The sequence below is a fragment of the Salvelinus alpinus genome, chromosome 31 (genome assembly GCF_045679555.1).
Source record: "Salvelinus alpinus chromosome 31, SLU_Salpinus.1, whole genome shotgun sequence".
In the NCBI taxonomy this organism is placed as follows: Eukaryota; Metazoa; Chordata; class Actinopteri; order Salmoniformes; family Salmonidae; genus Salvelinus; species Salvelinus alpinus.
In genome coordinates, this window is record NC_092116.1 from 21,570,934 (window position 1) to 21,588,685 (window position 17,752).

The following is a 17,752-nucleotide window of genomic DNA, read 5'->3' on the forward strand; positions in this document are numbered from 1 at the left end:
TTGTTGTAATAGGAGCAGTAGTTGTTGTGGCAGGAGCAGTAGTTGTTGTAGTAGTTGTCGTTGTAGGAGCAGTAGTTGTTGTAGTAGGAGTTGTAGTTGTTGTGGCAGGAGCTGTAGTTGTTGTAGTAGTTGTCGTTGTAGGAGCAGTAGTTGTTGTAGTAGGAGCAGTAGTTGTTGTGGCAGGAGCTGTAGTTGTTGTAGTAGTTGTCGTTGTAGGAGCAGTAGTTGTTGTAGTAGGAGCTGTAGTTGTTGTGGCAGGAGCTGTAGTTGTTGTAGTAGTTGTCGTTGTAGGAGCAGTAGTTGTTGTAGTAGGAGCTGTAGTTGTTGTAGTAGGAGCTGTAGGAGCAGTAGTTGTTGTAGTAGGAGCTGTAGTTGTTGTAGTAGGAACTGTAGTTGTTGTAGTTGTTGTAGTAGGAGCTGTAGTTGTTGTAGTAGGAGCAGTAGTTGTTGTAGTAGTTGTCGTTGTAGGAGCTGTAGTTGTTGTATTAGGAGTTGTAGTTGTTCTGGCAGGAGCTGTAGTTGTTGTAGTAGTTGTAGTGGTAGGAGCTGTAGATGTTGTAGTAGGAGCTGTAGTTGTTGTAGTAGGAACAGTAGTTGTTGTACTAGGAGTTGTGGTTGTTGTATTAGGAACTGTGGTTGTTGTACTTGGAGCTGTGGTTATTGTACTAGGAGCTGTGGTTGTTGTATTAGGAGCTGTGGTTGTTGTATTAGGAGCTGTAGTTGTTGTATCTGGATATGTAGTTGTATAAGACCCTGTAGCTTTTGTATTAGGAGCTGTGGTTGTTGAATTAGGACCTGTAGTTGTTGTATTATGAGCTGTGGTTGTTGTATTAGGAGTTGTATTTGTTGTATTAGGGGCTGCAGTTGTTGTAGTCGGAGCTGTGATTGACTTTGTAGGAGCATTAGTTGTTGTATTTGGAGCTGTGGTTGTTGTTGTCGGAGCTGTGGTTGACTGGGTGGGAGCATTTCTTGTTGTAGTAGGAGCTGTAGTTGTAGTAGTAGGAACAGTAGTTTTTGTAGTAGGAGCTGTAGTTGTTGTAGTAGGAGCTGTAGTTGTTGTAGTAGGAGCTGTAGTTGTTGTAGTAGCAGCTGTAGTTGTTGTAGTAGGAGCTGTAGTTGTTGTAGTAGGAGCAGTAGTTGTTGTGGTAGGAGCTGTAGTTGTTGTAGTAGTTGTCGTCGTAGGAGCAGTAGTTGTTGTAGTAGGAGCTGTAGTTGTTGTAGTAGGAGCTGTAGTTGTTGTAGTAGGAGCAGTAGTTGTTGTAGTAGGAGCTGTAGTTGTTGTAGTAGGAGCAATAGTTGTTGTAGTAGGAGTTGTGGTTGTTGTGGCAGGAGCTGTAGTTGTTGTAGTAGTTGTCGTTGTAGGAGCAGTAGTTGTTGTAGTAGGAGCAGTAGTTGTTGTGGCAGGAGCTGTAGTTGTTGTAGTAGTTGTCGTTGTAGGAGCAGTAGTTGTTGTAGTAGGAGCTGTAGTTGTTGTGGCAGGAGCTGTAGTTGTTGTAGTAGTTGTCGTTGTAGGAGCAGTAGTTGTTGTAGTAGGAGCTGTAGTTGTTGTAGTAGGAGCTGTAGGAGCAGTAGTTGTTGTAGTAGGAGCTGTAGTTGTTGTAGTAGGAACTGTAGTTGTTGTAGTTGTTGTAGTAGGAGCTGTAGTTGTTGTAGTAGGAGCAGTAGTTGTTGTAGTAGTTGTCGTTGTAGGAGCTGTAGTTGTTGTATTAGGAGTTGTAGTTGTTCTGGTAGGAGCTGTAGTTGTTGTAGTAGTTGTAGTGGTAGGAGCTGTAGATGTTGTAGTAGGAGCTGTAGTTGTTGTAGTAGGAACAGTAGTTGTTGTACTAGGAGTTGTGGTTGTTGTATTAGGAACTGTGGTTGTTGTACTTGGAGCTGTGGTTATTGTACTAGGAGCTGTGGTTGTTGTATTAGGAGCTGTGGTTGTTGTATTAGGAGCTGTAGTTGTTGTATCTGGATATGTAGTTGTATAAGACCCTGTAGCTTTTGTATTAGGAGCTGTGGTTGTTGAATTAGGACCTGTAGTTGTTGTATTATGAGCTGTGGTTGTTGTATTAGGAGTTGTATTTGTTGTATTAGGAGTTGTATTTGTTGTATTAGGAGCTGCATTTGTTGTAGTACGAGCTGTAGTTGTTGTAGTATTTGTAGTGGTAGGAGCTGTAGTTGTTGTAGTAGGAGCTGTAGTTGTTGTATTAGGAGCTGTAGTTGTTGTAGAATGAGCAGTAGTTGTTGTAGTAGGAGCAGTAGTTGTTGTAGTAGGAGCAGTAGTTGTTGTAGTAGGAGCAGTAGTTGTTGTGGTAGGAGCTGTAGTTGTTGTAGTAGGAGCTGTAGTTGTTGTATTAGGAGCTGTAGTTGTTGTAGTAGGAGCTGTAGTTGTTGTAGTAGGAGCAGTAGTTGTTGTAGTAAGAGATGTGGTTGTTGTATTTGGAACTGTGGTCGTTGTACTTGGAGCAGTGGTTGTTGTATTAGGAGCTGTAGTTGTTGTATTAGGAGCTTTGGTTGTTGTATTAGGAAGTGTAGTTGTTGCATTAGGAACTGCAGTTGTTGTAGTAGGAGTTGTAGTTGTTGTATTATGATCTGTAGTTGTTGTAGTAGGAGCTGTTGTTGTTGTATTAGGAGCTGTAGTTGTTGTATCTGGATATGTAGTTGTATAAGACCCTGTAGTTTTTGTATTAGGAGCTGTGGTTATTGAATTAGGAGCTGTAGTTGTTGTATTATGAGCTGTGGTTGTTGTATTAGGAGTTGTATTTGTTGTATTAGGGGCTGCAGTTGTTGTAGTCGGAGCTGTGGTTGACTTTGTTGGAGCATTAGTTGTTGTATTTGGAGCTGTGGTTGTTGTAGTCGGAGCTGTGGTTGACTGGGTGGGAGCATTTGTTGTTGTAGTAGGAGCTGTAGTTGTTCCAGTAGGAGCAGTAGTTGTTGTAGTAGGAGCTGTAGTTGTTGTCGTAGGAGCAGTAGTTTTTGTAGTAGGAGCTGTAGTTGTTCTAGTAGGAGCTGTAGTTGTTGTAGTAGGAGCTGTAGTTGTTGTTGTATTAGGAGCTGTAGTTGTTGTAGTAGGAGCTGTAGTTGTTGTAGTAGGAGCAGTAGTTGTTGTGGTAGGAGCTGTAGTTGTTGTAGTAGTTGTCGTTGTAGGAGCAGTAGTTGTTTTAGTAGGAGCTGTAGTTGTTGTAGTAGGAGCAGTAGTTGTTGTGGTAGGAGCTGTAGTTGTTGTAGTAGTTGTCGTTGTAGGAGCAGTAGTTGTTTTAGTAGGAGCTGTAGTTGTTGTAGTAGCAGCTGTAGTTGTTGTAGTAGGAGCTGTAGTTGTTGTAGTAGGAGCAGTAGTTGTTGTGGTAGGAGCTGTAGTTGTTGTAGTAGTTGTCGTCGTAGGAGCAGTAGTTGTTGTAGTAGGAGCTGTAGTTGTTGTAGTAGGAGCTGTAGTTGTTGTAGTAGGAGCAGTAGTTGTTGTAGTAGGAGCTGTAGTTGTTGTAGTAGGAGCAATAGTTGTTGTAGTAGGAGTTGTGGTTGTTGTGGCAGGAGCTGTAGTTGTTGTAGTAGTTGTCGTTGTAGGAGCAGTAGTTGTTGTAGTAGGAGCAGTAGTTGTTGTGGCAGGAGCTGTAGTTGTTGTAGTAGTTGTCGTTGTAGGAGCAGTAGTTGTTGTAGTAGGAGCTGTAGTTGTTGTGGCAGGAGCTGTAGTTGTTGTAGTAGTTGTCGTTGTAGGAGCAGTAGTTGTTGTAGTAGGAGCTGTAGTTGTTGTAGTAGGAGCTGTAGGAGCAGTAGTTGTTGTAGTAGGAGCTGTAGTTGTTGTAGTAGGAACTGTAGTTGTTGTAGTTGTTGTAGTAGGAGCTGTAGTTGTTGTAGTAGGAGCAGTAGTTGTTGTAGTAGTTGTCGTTGTAGGAGCTGTAGTTGTTGTATTAGGAGTTGTAGTTGTTCTGGTAGGAGCTGTAGTTGTTGTAGTAGTTGTAGTGGTAGGAGCTGTAGATGTTGTAGTAGGAGCTGTAGTTGTTGTAGTAGGAACAGTAGTTGTTGTACTAGGAGTTGTGGTTGTTGTATTAGGAACTGTGGTTGTTGTACTTGGAGCTGTGGTTATTGTACTAGGAGCTGTGGTTGTTGTATTAGGAGCTGTGGTTGTTGTATTAGGAGCTGTAGTTGTTGTATCTGGATATGTAGTTGTATAAGACCCTGTAGCTTTTGTATTAGGAGCTGTGGTTGTTGAATTAGGACCTGTAGTTGTTGTATTATGAGCTGTGGTTGTTGTATTAGGAGTTGTATTTGTTGTATTAGGAGTTGTATTTGTTGTATTAGGAGCTGCATTTGTTGTAGTACGAGCTGTAGTTGTTGTAGTATTTGTAGTGGTAGGAGCTGTAGTTGTTGTAGTAGGAGCTGTAGTTGTTGTATTAGGAGCTGTAGTTGTTGTAGAATGAGCAGTAGTTGTTGTAGTAGGAGCAGTAGTTGTTGTAGTAGGAGCAGTAGTTGTTGTAGTAGGAGCAGTAGTTGTTGTGGTAGGAGCTGTAGTTGTTGTAGTAGGAGCTGTAGTTGTTGTATTAGGAGCTGTAGTTGTTGTAGTAGGAGCTGTAGTTGTTGTAGTAGGAGCAGTAGTTGTTGTAGTAAGAGATGTGGTTGTTGTATTTGGAACTGTGGTCGTTGTACTTGGAGCAGTGGTTGTTGTATTAGGAGCTGTAGTTGTTGTATTAGGAGCTTTGGTTGTTGTATTAGGAAGTGTAGTTGTTGCATTAGGAACTGCAGTTGTTGTAGTAGGAGTTGTAGTTGTTGTATTATGATCTGTAGTTGTTGTAGTAGGAGCTGTTGTTGTTGTATTAGGAGCTGTAGTTGTTGTATCTGGATATGTAGTTGTATAAGACCCTGTAGTTTTTGTATTAGGAGCTGTGGTTATTGAATTAGGAGCTGTAGTTGTTGTATTATGAGCTGTGGTTGTTGTATTAGGAGTTGTATTTGTTGTATTAGGGGCTGCAGTTGTTGTAGTCGGAGCTGTGGTTGACTTTGTTGGAGCATTAGTTGTTGTATTTGGAGCTGTGGTTGTTGTAGTCGGAGCTGTGGTTGACTGGGTGGGAGCATTTGTTGTTGTAGTAGGAGCTGTAGTTGTTCCAGTAGGAGCAGTAGTTGTTGTAGTAGGAGCTGTAGTTGTTGTCGTAGGAGCAGTAGTTTTTGTAGTAGGAGCTGTAGTTGTTCTAGTAGGAGCTGTAGTTGTTGTAGTAGGAGCTGTAGTTGTTGTTGTATTAGGAGCTGTAGTTGTTGTAGTAGGAGCTGTAGTTGTTGTAGTAGGAGCAGTAGTTGTTGTGGTAGGAGCTGTAGTTGTTGTAGTAGTTGTCGTTGTAGGAGCAGTAGTTGTTTTAGTAGGAGCTGTAGTTGTTGTAGTAGGAGCAGTAGTTGTTGTGGTAGGAGCTGTAGTTGTTGTAGTAGTTGTCGTTGTAGGAGCAGTAGTTGTCGTTGTAGGAGCAGTAGTTGTTGTAGTAGGAGCTGTAGTTGTTGTAGTAGGAGCTGTAGTTGTTGTAGTAGGAGCAGTAGTTGTTGTGGTAGGAGCTGTAGTTGTTGTATTAGGAGCTGTAGTTGTTGTATTAGGAGCTTTGGTTGTTGTATTAGGAAGTGTAGTTGTTGCATTAGGAACTGCAGTTGTTGTAGTAGGAGTTGTAGTTGTTGTATTATGATCTGTAGTTGTTGTATTAGGAGCAGTGGTTGTTGTGGTAGGAGCTGTAGTTGTTGTAGTAGGAGCTGTAGTTGTTGTAGTAGGAGCAGTAGTTGTTGTAGTAGGAGCAGTAGTTGTTGTGGTAGGAGCTGTAGTTGTTGTAGTATTTGTCGTTGTAGGAGCTGTAGTTGTTCTAGTAGGAGCAGTAGTTGTTGTAGTAGGAGCTGTAGTTTTTATAGTAGGAGCTGTAGTTTTTGAAGTAGGAGCAGTAGTTGTTGTAGTAGTTGTCGTTGTAGGAGCTGTAGTTGTTGTAGTAGGAACTGTAGTTGTTGTATTAGGAGCTGTAGTTGATGTATTAGGAGCTGTAGCTATTGTATTAGGAGCAGTTGTTGGTGTATTAGGAGCAGTAATTGTTGTATTAGGGGCTGCAGTTGTTGTAGTCAGAGCTGTAGTTGTTGTAGTAGGAGCAGTAGTTGTTGTAGTAGTAGGAGCAGTAGTTGTTGTAGTAGTAGGAGCAGTAGTAGGAGCAGCTCTTGTAGTGGTGACAACTGAGGACAGTCGGTTTACTGTCACGCTAGGCACTGCAATCCAAAATACCCTGGAGGTCTGCATAAATGTTGACCTTGAAGAGGAAATAGATAATAGTACCAATATTAGACTGCACACAAAATTCCTGCAATGTTCCATTGTTGTAGGAATTCCAGTGCTCATTCGATCCTGATTCTGCAGATCCTTTTCTGGAAATCCTTGAGGTTATCGGAACATTTCTGGAATTTTGCAACCCAGGGCAAACATTTAGAGGGGAATCACTGGGTAAAAGTAGTTTAATCAACATTTTTTCTAGTAATTTCAACCCCAAATATCTATGTGATGACCTTGCATCCTCATAGAAAACTGAAAGGGTTTGGAGAAAGTAATCAACGTAAGGTCATTTCTACTACTCAACCAACGGTAAATGAAATCTAGATGTTGAACTGATGTCTGTGCATTTGGTTCATGCACCAAAATGTTTTTATACAACAAATAGATGTATAGTACTGTATTCTTTCCAACAGGCATGGCACCTCTGCAAACATTTTTGACAAATATATGTGATTTCAGTTGCGTCCTACAGAAAAATCATGTAAAAAAGAACTGTGTTGTGTTTGTGATGGCTTTATACAGAGACTATGGTTGCCAAATTCCAGTAACTTCCAAACAGGATTTATGGAAAACCTGGGAATTTGGAGAAAGTTACTGTAAATGTACAACTCTAGTAGAGACTCACTTGACTACGATGTTGCCCAATGAGGCTGAGGATGGTGATGTCCAGGTGACTGTTACTGATGTTTTAGCCTGGTTGTTGCTTTGACTCACCCCAGAGGCCTAACAGTAAAATAACAGGTAAAGCCAATCAATAAAGAACAATGACTTTGGTACATTGATGTAAGGTAAGGCACTGATCATTTCTTATTGGTGGTTCTAGCTACGTAAAGGTAACAGACTCTTGTCTAGGGTTGAACATTTACGTTAACTTGCCCAAAATACCCAGGTTTCAAGCAGTAAATCTGTAATCCACGAACTAGATTTCTGCAAAGCCTTGTAATTTTGGGAAGTTACCAGAATTGTTGCAACCCTAGTTTTCAGCACTGTGTAGCCTGACCAGTAAAAACTCTCCTATTATTTGGCTCAAGTCAGTTTCATTTGACATATTGATGAGTCATTATAATCCAATAAGTCAGTATGTAAATTGGTAACAGTGAAGACTGTGGCCAGAATGTCCTGTGCTGTATTGTAACTAGTGTTGCAAAATTCCAGAAACTCTCTGAAAATATCCCAGGTTTTCCAGAAATCCCAGTTGGAGGATCTCATGATTCAGGAGGGTAGGAGCAGGGTGGGAATCCTCCAACTGGGAAAGTTTCAGGAAGTTTACAACCCTAACAGTAACTCACTGTGATCCCATTGCACGGCACAAGAACGATCCCAGTCCTACTGCCGAGAGAGAACGTTCCCACAGCGGTGTTCTGTCCTTCCTCATGGGCCTCCAGAAGAAACCCTTTATAGCTGACTTTTCCTGACAGAGTCACTGAGAAAGAGAGAGAGGGAGAAATGGAGAAAGGGAGACAGAAAAATGTAAAAAGGGAGTGAGAAGGAGAAAGAATGAGATATTGAGTGCTAAAACGCTGGATGATATGTCTTTGGACTAAGTCATGATTCCCTGCCTCTTAGCAATCTTATATTGTCACGTTAACTGTGCTGAAATATGCTATGTGAAAGGTTCATGTCTGAGCAGGGACGGACTGCCAAAGGTCAATTCTGGTAAATGGTCTATCTCAAATCAAATCAAACTTTATTTGTCACATGCGCCGAATACAACAAGTGTAGACTTTACCGTGAAATGCTTACTTACAAGCCCTTAACCAACAGTGCAGTTCAAGAAGAAGAAAATATATAACAAGTAGGCTAAAATAAAAAGTAATAATAAAAAGTAACATAATAAGCCCTGTTAAAATGTTTATTTACATTTTCTCACAAAATTAACATTTTTTGCAGGTGCCTCAAGGAATGAAATGGGTTGTGTATTAGAAATGTCCAGACAGATTACTGTTCCCACTCCGTTCCTTCATCTGAGCCAATACAGTATGGATCGGGTAAGCCTAATAGTGTGTTCCTACCATCTTGGTGACTCACCTTGGATGGTGTCTCCTGGCTGGTAGGTGGTCTGGTTGACAGTGACAGTGTATGGTGAGGAAGAGCTCTGCCCTGTGCTGCCATGAAAACTATTACCAGGTAGCATTGAGCCACACTGAGAAGCAATGGAAGATCCTCCCCTACTGAAACCCTCCACTTGTAGAGCAGTCAGAGAGAGGAGAAGGCAGAGAAAACCCACCATGTCTCTATATAGCAGATCTACAATGTGTGTGGTTTGTGTGTGTGTGTTTGTGTGTGTATGTGTGTGTGTGTGTGCGCGCGTACGTGTGTGTGTGTGTGTGCGAAAGGGAGAGAGAACAAGAGTTAGGAGAAAGAATACAGGATATCTCATGTCATTTGACATGTGACCCAATGAATCAATTTATAAAGACACATCTACAAATGATAATATTTCTAATGAGATTATAGCCATTTTATAACTACAAACATACAGTATATAGGTAATGAACAGTTGCCCGGGCAGTACAGACAATGGAACTCAAACACCTGTGGAAATATAAACTCTGACCTTTTGTCATTAAAGCTCTCTTGTTTAGACAGAAAGTTTAACAGCAGTAACAACTATATAACTAGTCATAATTACACTGTAATAATAATTAAGTTTAAATAACAAATCTACAATGTTAACATATAAAGGTAGGGGAAAACCCCTGGAATGATCTTAATGTAAGAGCATACATGAGCCTCCATGTTAGAAGATATTGAAACAAATATCCAGTCTTGTTCAATAGAACTTCATCCAAAAGAAAGACAAGTATTCAGGTGAATTGTTTGGTGCCAAATTATGTATTAGGCTTTTTATTATCTGTCTCTAGCATGACGTCTTAAACCCTAATTTCTAACGTTACTGAGGACAATTATTATTATTGCTATTAAAACAACAAAAATACATTTCAAAGACAATGTGAATGGGTGCTCGCATCAGTGGTGCTCTGGTCAGTGGGAGCACTCGTCCCCACCTGCCTAAGATGCCGGTATGGCGTTGTCCCCTGCCCAAAGGGATTTTCCAGGGCGGGAGGGACCAAGCCCTGCCTGATGCCCAGGCTGGTATGGAAGCGAGCGCATCCATATGTCACGCCCTGATTAGTTTCAACTGTCTTGTGCTTGTCTCCACCCCCCTCCAGGTGTTGCTCGTCTTCCCCATTATCCCTTGTGTATTTCTGTGTTTTCTGTCTGTCTGTGCCAGTTCATCTTGTTTGTTCAAGTTTACCATTGTTTGTCCTGTCAGCTCCTGTCTTTTCCTAGTCTCTCTTTTTCTCATCCTCCTGGTTTTGACCCTTGCCTGTCCTGACCCTGTACCCACCCGCCTGACCTCTTACCTCTGCCTGTCCCTGACTCTGAGCCTGCCGTCGTGTACCTTGCTCCTGCCCTGGAATATCGACCCCTGCCTGCCTTGACCTGTCGTTTGCCTGTCCCAGTGTTACGATAAACATTGTTACTTCACACCGTCTGCACTTGGGTTTTACCTTGATTCCTGATACCATAAACACCACGACCAGCACACACACCTCTCAGACCGTGAAACCAAAACATATAACTAAACACACATTCTCACCCTGATCGGAGGAGCTTAAACATTTATACTGTTCATGTGTCTATGTATTTATTCCAACACATTAATTCCAACCTTCAGACAGTCACAGATCAACCCATCTTTCCCGGTAAATCATCATCCTACCATTTTCTCCTGCAACACTTCCCTCCATTCACTAGTGATGGACAATTATTTGTTAGTGTTATTAACATAGGCTTGTTAAATAGTTAGTAGTGAAAGTAGTTCATGAAAAGATAAACCATGGCTTACCAGGTTGATTTAACTTCAGCTAGACGAGTGTTGAATTGAACTGTTTCAAGGACATGATGTACAACTAAGTGTGAATCAGAGCTTGGCACACAGAGACCATATATGTCAAGTCCCACGTCATGGTAACAAAAATAAAAACCTGTCTTCCTCTACTTATCAAGAACTCCAATTCCTTGTGACCTAGTAACACACACACACACACACACACACACACACACACACACACACACACACACACACACACACACACACACACACACACACACACACACACACACACACACACACACACACACACACACACACACACACACACACACTTGTTTGACATGTTTTGAGTGCCCCTTGGCAAGGTTACATAGCTGTGACATGACAATAATGTTCATGTTAAAATATCACAGTAGATTGTTGTTTATCTAGCAAATTATTCATGTAGCTGTTTAAGACATATAATTAGCAAAGGAGGTCCTACAGTAAGGTATTATATATGGATCTTAATGTAGGTCCTTCACTATGAAGCAATAAAAGCTACATTGTTTCCAAATATAGTTTTATTTACTTTTGACACGCCTTACGCAGGAGGAATTCCAGTCTGACTCTGAATCAAGTCTGGTTGGTTTCACATTTGGATCTAATAGAAGAACCAAGTAAACAACCAAATGATAGGACACTGACACATACATTCCCTTTGTCATCAAGTCTCTGTTGACACGGCAATGACAAATCGTGTAACACATTTGTAAAACCCACAACAAGAAAGCTCTAATTAAATGTTTCCTCATTATGATTTGTGTTCAGAATCCAGAAGCAAAGTAACTCTACTCTTGAATTGTATTGCAACAGAGTGGTTGTGCTGCTGGTTCATTTTCAACTGTTCTGCCTGCGGCTAGGGAACCATGACCTGTTCAGCGGACGTGCTACCTTCTACCGCAACTGCTTTCTCGACCTCTGAACGCTCTGCTATGAAAGCCAACTGACATTTACTCCTGAGGTACTGACCTGTTGCACCCTCAAATACCACTGTGATTATTATTTTACCCTGCTAGTCGTCTATGAATGTTTGAACATCTGAAGAACAATCTGGCCTTAAATGGCCATGTACACTTATGATCTCCACCCGGCACAGCCAGAAGAGGACTGGCCACCCCTCAGAGCTTGGTTCCTCTTTAGGTTTCTTCCTAGGTTCCTGCCTTTCTAGGGAGTTTTTTCTAGCCACCATGCTTCTATATCTGCATTGCTTGTTGTTTGGGGTTTTAGGCTGGGTTTCTGTACAGCACTTTGTGACATCTGCTGATATAAAAGGGCTTTATAAATACATTTGATTGATTGATCGAACAGCGATCCTGGTTTCAAAAAACAGATAAAGCAACTCCTTTCCCCTATTTGACCTAAATAGTTTGTGTGTATGTATTAGTATGTAGTCTACATGTGACTTTTTAATTTTAATTTAAACCTCACTAAGGTAGGGGTCACTATGTTCACCTCCGTATGAAAAGCGTGCCCAAAGTAAACTGCCTGTTACTCAGGCACTGAAGCTAGGATATGCATATAATAGATAGAAAACACTCTAAAGTTTCCAAAACTGTTAAAATAATGTCTGTGAGTATAACATAACTGATATGGCAGGCGAAAACCTGAGAAAAATCCATCCAGGAAGTGGGATTTTTTTATGTTTGTAGTTTTCCATTGACTCCCTTTACAGTATCCAATGACATAGGACTCAGATTGCACTACCTATGGCTTCCGCTAGATGTCAACTGTAACGTCTGGAGAGTGATGGGTGTGGAGTCAGACGCAGAGAGCAGAAGGTTTACGGGAAAAACGCTTTAATGTCCTTTCATAAAGTAACCAGTTAAAAACATGGGTGAAGCCCAAAACACAGGCGCAACAAACCCAAAACCATAGTTACTAAAAAACCCGGACAGCGAAAACCCAAAAGAACACAAACACCACATACGTCAAATAACAACAAGCCCGCACAAACACCAGCGGGCTAAACAAACTTAAATAACACCCATCCCAAAACCCCAACAAGGAACAGGTGAAAACAATTAGACAAAAACAAACGAAAAGGAAAAAGGGATCGGTGGCAGCTAGTAGACCGGCGACGACGACCGCCGAGCGCCACCCGAACAGGAAGGGGAGCCACCTTCGGTGGTATTCGTGACATCAACAGCCTTTAGAAATCGTTTCAGGCTTGTATTCTGAAAAATGAGAGAGTAAGACCACTCTGAATGAGTGGACCCTGCAGTGTCCCAGACCTGTTTCCTGCCCGCGACCGAGAGCCGCCTTTCTTGTTTTTCTTTTATATTGACGAAGCTATTGTCCGGTTGAAATATTATTGATTATTATGACTAAAAACAACCTGAGGATTGATTATAAACATCTTTTGACATTTCTCTACTAACTTTACTGATACATTTGGGATTTTTCGTCTGCCTGTTGTGACCGCCTTGGAGCCATTGGATTACTGAACAAAACGCGCCAACAAAACGGATGTTTTTGGATATAAAGAGGGACTTTATCGAACAAAACAAACATTTATTGGGTAACTGGGAGTCTTGTGAGTGCAACCATATGAAGATTATCAAAGGTAAGTTATCGCTATTTCTGACTTTTGTTACTCCTCTACTTGGCTGGTAACTGTTTGTAATGTTTTGTGAGCTGGGCGCTGTCCTCAGATAATAGCATGGTTTGCTTTCGCCGTGAAGCCTTTTTGAAATCTGACACTGTGGCTGGATTAACAAGAAGTTCATCTTTAAACCGATGTATAACACTTATATGATTTATGAATTATTATTATTATGAGTATTTCTGGTTTTGAGTTTGGCTCGCTGCTATTTCACTGGGTGTTGTCAAATCAATCCCGTTAACGGGACTGGCGCGCGAAGGGATCACTAAGAAGTTAATAGAAAGTCACCCAGTAAAATACTACTTGAGTAAAAGTCTAAAAGTATTTGGTTAAAAATATACATAACTATCAAAAATAAATATATTTGTTATATATACTTAGGTATCAAAAGTAAAACTATAAATCATTTAAAATTCCTTAAATTAAGCAAACCAGATGGCAAAATTTTATTTTTTATTTATTTATGGATAGACACGTGCACACTCCAACACTCAGACGTTATTTACGAACTAAACATTTGTGTTTAATGGGTCCACCAGATCAGAGGCAGTAGGGATGACCAGTGATGTTTTCTTGATAAGTGCATGAATTGGACAATTTTCCTGTCCTGCTAAGCATTCAAAATGTAACGAGTACTTCTGGGTGTCAGGGAAAATGTATGGAGTAAAAATAACGTTATTTTATTGAAGAATTTATGCTAGTAAAGTAAAAGTAAAAGTTAAGAAAAATATAAATAGTAAAGTAGTACTTTAAAGTAATTTTATTTAAGTACATGTGAATAAATTGATGGTGTATTATATTTCAACAAAGTTCCCCATTCACTATGCAGTGTTTTGTTGTCTAATGCACCACCATGAATGAATGATCAATTACCACAATAATGGTAGGCCTATTTTTATTCACTGGTATGTTAATGTATTTAATTCACGCTGGTACGATAGTTTTTATTCCCATTGATACAACTCAAAGCTTTTGAAATAAGCTTGTATCATCGACAACATGTGCAAGCATGTATATAAAGTATAAGCATGATAGTGCAATGCATCTGACTGTTGATGATTACATTTGTAAATATTTAATTATATTGATCTTTAACAAATACATTATAATTAGTAGTAGTAGTAATAGTAGTAGGAGTATATCCTAACCATCTGGATCTCCGTTACTCTATCAGGAATGGACAATAGCAGCAGACTGATGTCCGCAGTCGTCATGGTAATAGCGTACATGGCGATGGGAGCCCAGACCCAGAACCCCACAATGGCCCCGAACGTCACAATGGCAGCTAATGCAACTACGGAACCCAACGTAACAATGCTCCGAATGTAACTATCAGCCAATGGTACTATGGCACCCAACACAACAATTCTCTGACAGGCTGTGGTACCTGTTGTCAACACCACCGTCACAGCTCTCACAGTGAGTTGCCTAGGCTACATGTCTCACTCGGTCTCCCAGAGTCTCTGACTAGAAAAAGGAACAACACATTTCTTATCACTCAGTTTTTCCTCCCAACTAATTATCACTACTTCCCTTTAAACCTATCTCTTTCTTTCCTCTCTCTCTCTCTTAATAATTGATAAGCATTAAAAGCAATTTATGAATACATAATTACGAATAACTTATAAAGCATTTAGAAACATGTACGACCATTTATAACGTTGTAATTTATGGAAGCTATTAGGTTTACCGTATTAACTAATCAAATATAATCCCATATTACCTAGAGTGGACAACCAATATGAACGGTTATCTCTCTCCTTCTCCTTCTCTCTCTCTCTCTCTCCTTCTCTCTCTCTCTCTCTCTCTCTCTCTCTCTCTCTCTCTCTCTCTCTCTCTCTCTCTCTCTCCTTCTCTCTCTCTCTCTCTCTCTCTCGCTCCCTCTCCCTCTCCTCCATAGCTCTTCTGATCCTGCTAGGTGTAGTAGGTTTGATGATGCTGTAATGCAGGTCTGAAGGTGAAGCACCATGCACTCAGAAATCCTGTCTCCTTCTCTTTACTCACCTTGGCCAGGCTGCATCCCCAAATGACACCCTCTCCCTTTCACTATGTAGGGAATAGGGTGCAATTCTGGACTCAATCTGGTAACAGAACAAAGGACCATGACAGATCTGAAGTCATATGCTTAAATATGCAATCATGTTTTTCCATATACTCAATAAAACACCTTCTAGTTGAGGGTAGTAAGACATTAACCAACAGAATGAACCCAGTGATACAAGGCCAACTACTAACATATTGTGTTGATAAACTGGTATTACAAGGCCAACTACTAACATATTGTGTTGATAGACTGGTATTACAAGGCCAAGTACTAACATATTGTGTTGATAAACTGGTATTACAAGGCCAACTACTAACATATTGTGTTGATAGACTGGTATTACAAGGCCAACTACTAACATATTGTGTTGATAGACTGGTATTACAAGGCCAACTACTAACATATTGTGTTGATAGACTGGTATTACAAGGCCAACTACTAACATATTGTGTTGATAGACTGGTATTACAAGGCCAACTACTAACATATTGTGTTGATAGACTGGTATTACAAGGCCAACTACTAACATATTGTGTTGATAGACTGGTATTACAAGGCCAACTACTAACATATTGTGTTGATAGACTGGTATTACAAGGCCAACTACTAACATATTGTGTTGATAGACAATACCATTAATAGGAAAAATGTAATCAATTCAAATTTGTATACATCATCTCCAGCACCACCCCAAACATCATATGTGAAAATTGTATGTTTCTATGGGGATAGAAGTATATGGAGGACATTTTTTAAATGATTTATTAAAGATACATTTCAACTTCACATTCATCATCTCCAGCAACACTCCAACATCAACACTGACCTTCATCTACCTTGTTGACCACAAAACATAGAAAGCAGCCATTTTAATATACAGTGATGTTGGAGTGTTGCTGGAGATGATGAAGATGAACTGTCCCTGTCCCTGTCCCTCCCACTTCTTACGGCTGAGATCCCGTTAATGGGATCGATATGACAACAGCCAGTGAAAGTGCAGGGTGCCAAATTCAAAACAATAGAAATCTCATAATTAAAATTGTTAATCCCACCACAGTGTCCGATTTAAAAAATACTTTACGACGAAAGCACACCAAACGATTATGTTAGGTCTGCACCTAGTCACAGAAAAACCCAGCCATTTTTCCAGCCAAAGAGAGGATTCACAAAAAGCAGAAATAGAGATAAAATTAATCACTAACCTTTGATGATCTTCATCAGATGACACTCATAGGACTTCATGTTACACAATGCATGTATGTTTTGTTCGATAAAGTTCATATTTATATCCAAAAATCTTAGTTTACATTGGCGCATTATGTTCAGTAATGTTTTGCCTCCAAAACATCCGGTGATTTTGCAGAGAGCCACATCAATTTACAGAAATACTCATAATAAACATTGATAAAAGATACAAGTATTAAACATGGAACTTTAGATAAACTTCTCCTTAATGCAACCACTGTGTCAGATTTTTTTTAAACTTTACGGAAAAATCACACCATGCTATAATCTGAGTACAGTGCTCAGACCAAATAAGCCATAAAGATATCCGCCATGTTTTGGAGTCAACAGAAGTCAGAAATAGCATTATAAATATTGATGATCTTCATCAGAATGCACTCCCAGGAATCCCAGTTCCACAATAAATGTTTGTTTTGTTCGGTATAGACCATCATTTATGTCCAAATATCTTAATTTGTTTGCGTGTTCAGTCCAGTAATCCAAATTCATGACGCACAGGTCAGACGAAAAGTCAAACAATTCCATTACAGTTCGTAGAAACATGTCAAAAGATGTATAGAATCAATCTTTAGGGTGTTTTTAACACAAATCTTCAATAATGTGTCAACCGGAGAATTTCTTTGTCTTCAGAAATGCAATGGAAAGCAGGTTGCTATCACGTGAGCGCGCATGTTCAGCTCATGCCAGACACCTGACTCAAAGAACTCTCCTTCCCTCATTCTTCACAGTAGAAGCATCAAACAAGGTTCTAAAGACTGTTAACATCTAGTTGAAGCCTTGGGAGTGCAATATGACCAATATCCCACTGTATATTGGATAGACAAACCTACAAACCTCAGATTTCCCACTTCCTGGTTTTTGCCTGCCATATGAGTTCTGTTATACTCACAGACATCATTCAAACAGTTTTAGAAACTTCAGAGTGTTTTCTATCCAAATATAGTAATACTATGCATATCTTAGCCTCTGAGAATGAGTAGCAGGCAGTTTACTCTGGGCACCATATTCATCCAAGCTGCTCAATACTGCCACTCAGCCATAAGTCATAAGTGTCATCCCCTACATGTAACTCATTTATTTGTGACAGAGGAAGACTTTTTATAATTCTGTATTTGCTGATGTCCTGTTATGAAGGAAGACTTACGTTTGTCTGTGTTTCTTGGTGGATGTGTGTGAGTGAGAGTGTGACTGTGTGTGTAAATATTTGTGTAGTGATGAGAGAGTCCACACACATACCCCCCACTGGGGACAGACGTCAATTCAACATCTACTGTATTCCACATCGGTTCAAAGTAATTTAATTGAAATAACATGAAAACGTTGATTCAACCAGAGAACTGCCCAGTGGGCCGTAGATGAAGTCATAAGGGCTGCATTTAGACAGGGAGACAATTTCTGATATTTAAAAAAAAAAAAAAATGGTCTTTTGAACAATAACATTAAATCTTTTCACATCAGATGTTTTTAATAGCTGATCAAAATACCAATCAGTGTGTGTGTGTGTGTGTGTGTGTGTGTGTGTGTGTGTGTGTGTGTGTGTGTGTGTGTGTGTGTGTGTGTGTGTGTGTGTGTGTGTGTGTGTGTGTGTGTGTGTGTGTGTGTGTGTGTGTGTGTGTGTGTGTGTTTGTGTGTTTGTACGCACAATGATGACTCCAGTGGATAATCTGTCGATGTGTCCTTTATTAACCAAGGCACATACATCTAGTTGCTCTGAATAGG

General features: G+C 40.3%; 1 protein-coding gene and 1 long non-coding RNA gene across 2 annotated transcripts in view; one reads left to right on the forward strand and one right to left on the reverse strand.

Annotated features, from left to right (window-relative positions):
- LOC139561686 (putative ferric-chelate reductase 1) overlaps window positions 1–14,747 on the forward strand; it is a 49,661-nt gene extending 34,914 nt beyond the window's left edge. The window contains exon 7 of the mRNA XM_071378943.1: window positions 14,645–14,747. Coding sequence (XP_071235044.1) covers window positions 14,645–14,688 — 44 coding nt within the window. The 3' untranslated portion in view covers window positions 14,689–14,747. The remainder of the gene's footprint in view (window positions 1–14,644) is intronic.
- On the reverse strand, window positions 6,884–8,496 carry LOC139561691 (uncharacterized). Its single transcript, XR_011672192.1, has 3 exons — window positions 8,288–8,496; window positions 7,549–7,682; window positions 6,884–6,982 (listed from the first exon to the last, which is right to left on the reverse strand). It is a non-coding gene; the product is annotated as an uncharacterized lncRNA (long non-coding RNA).
- Window positions 14,748–17,752: the final 3,005 nt, after the last annotated feature.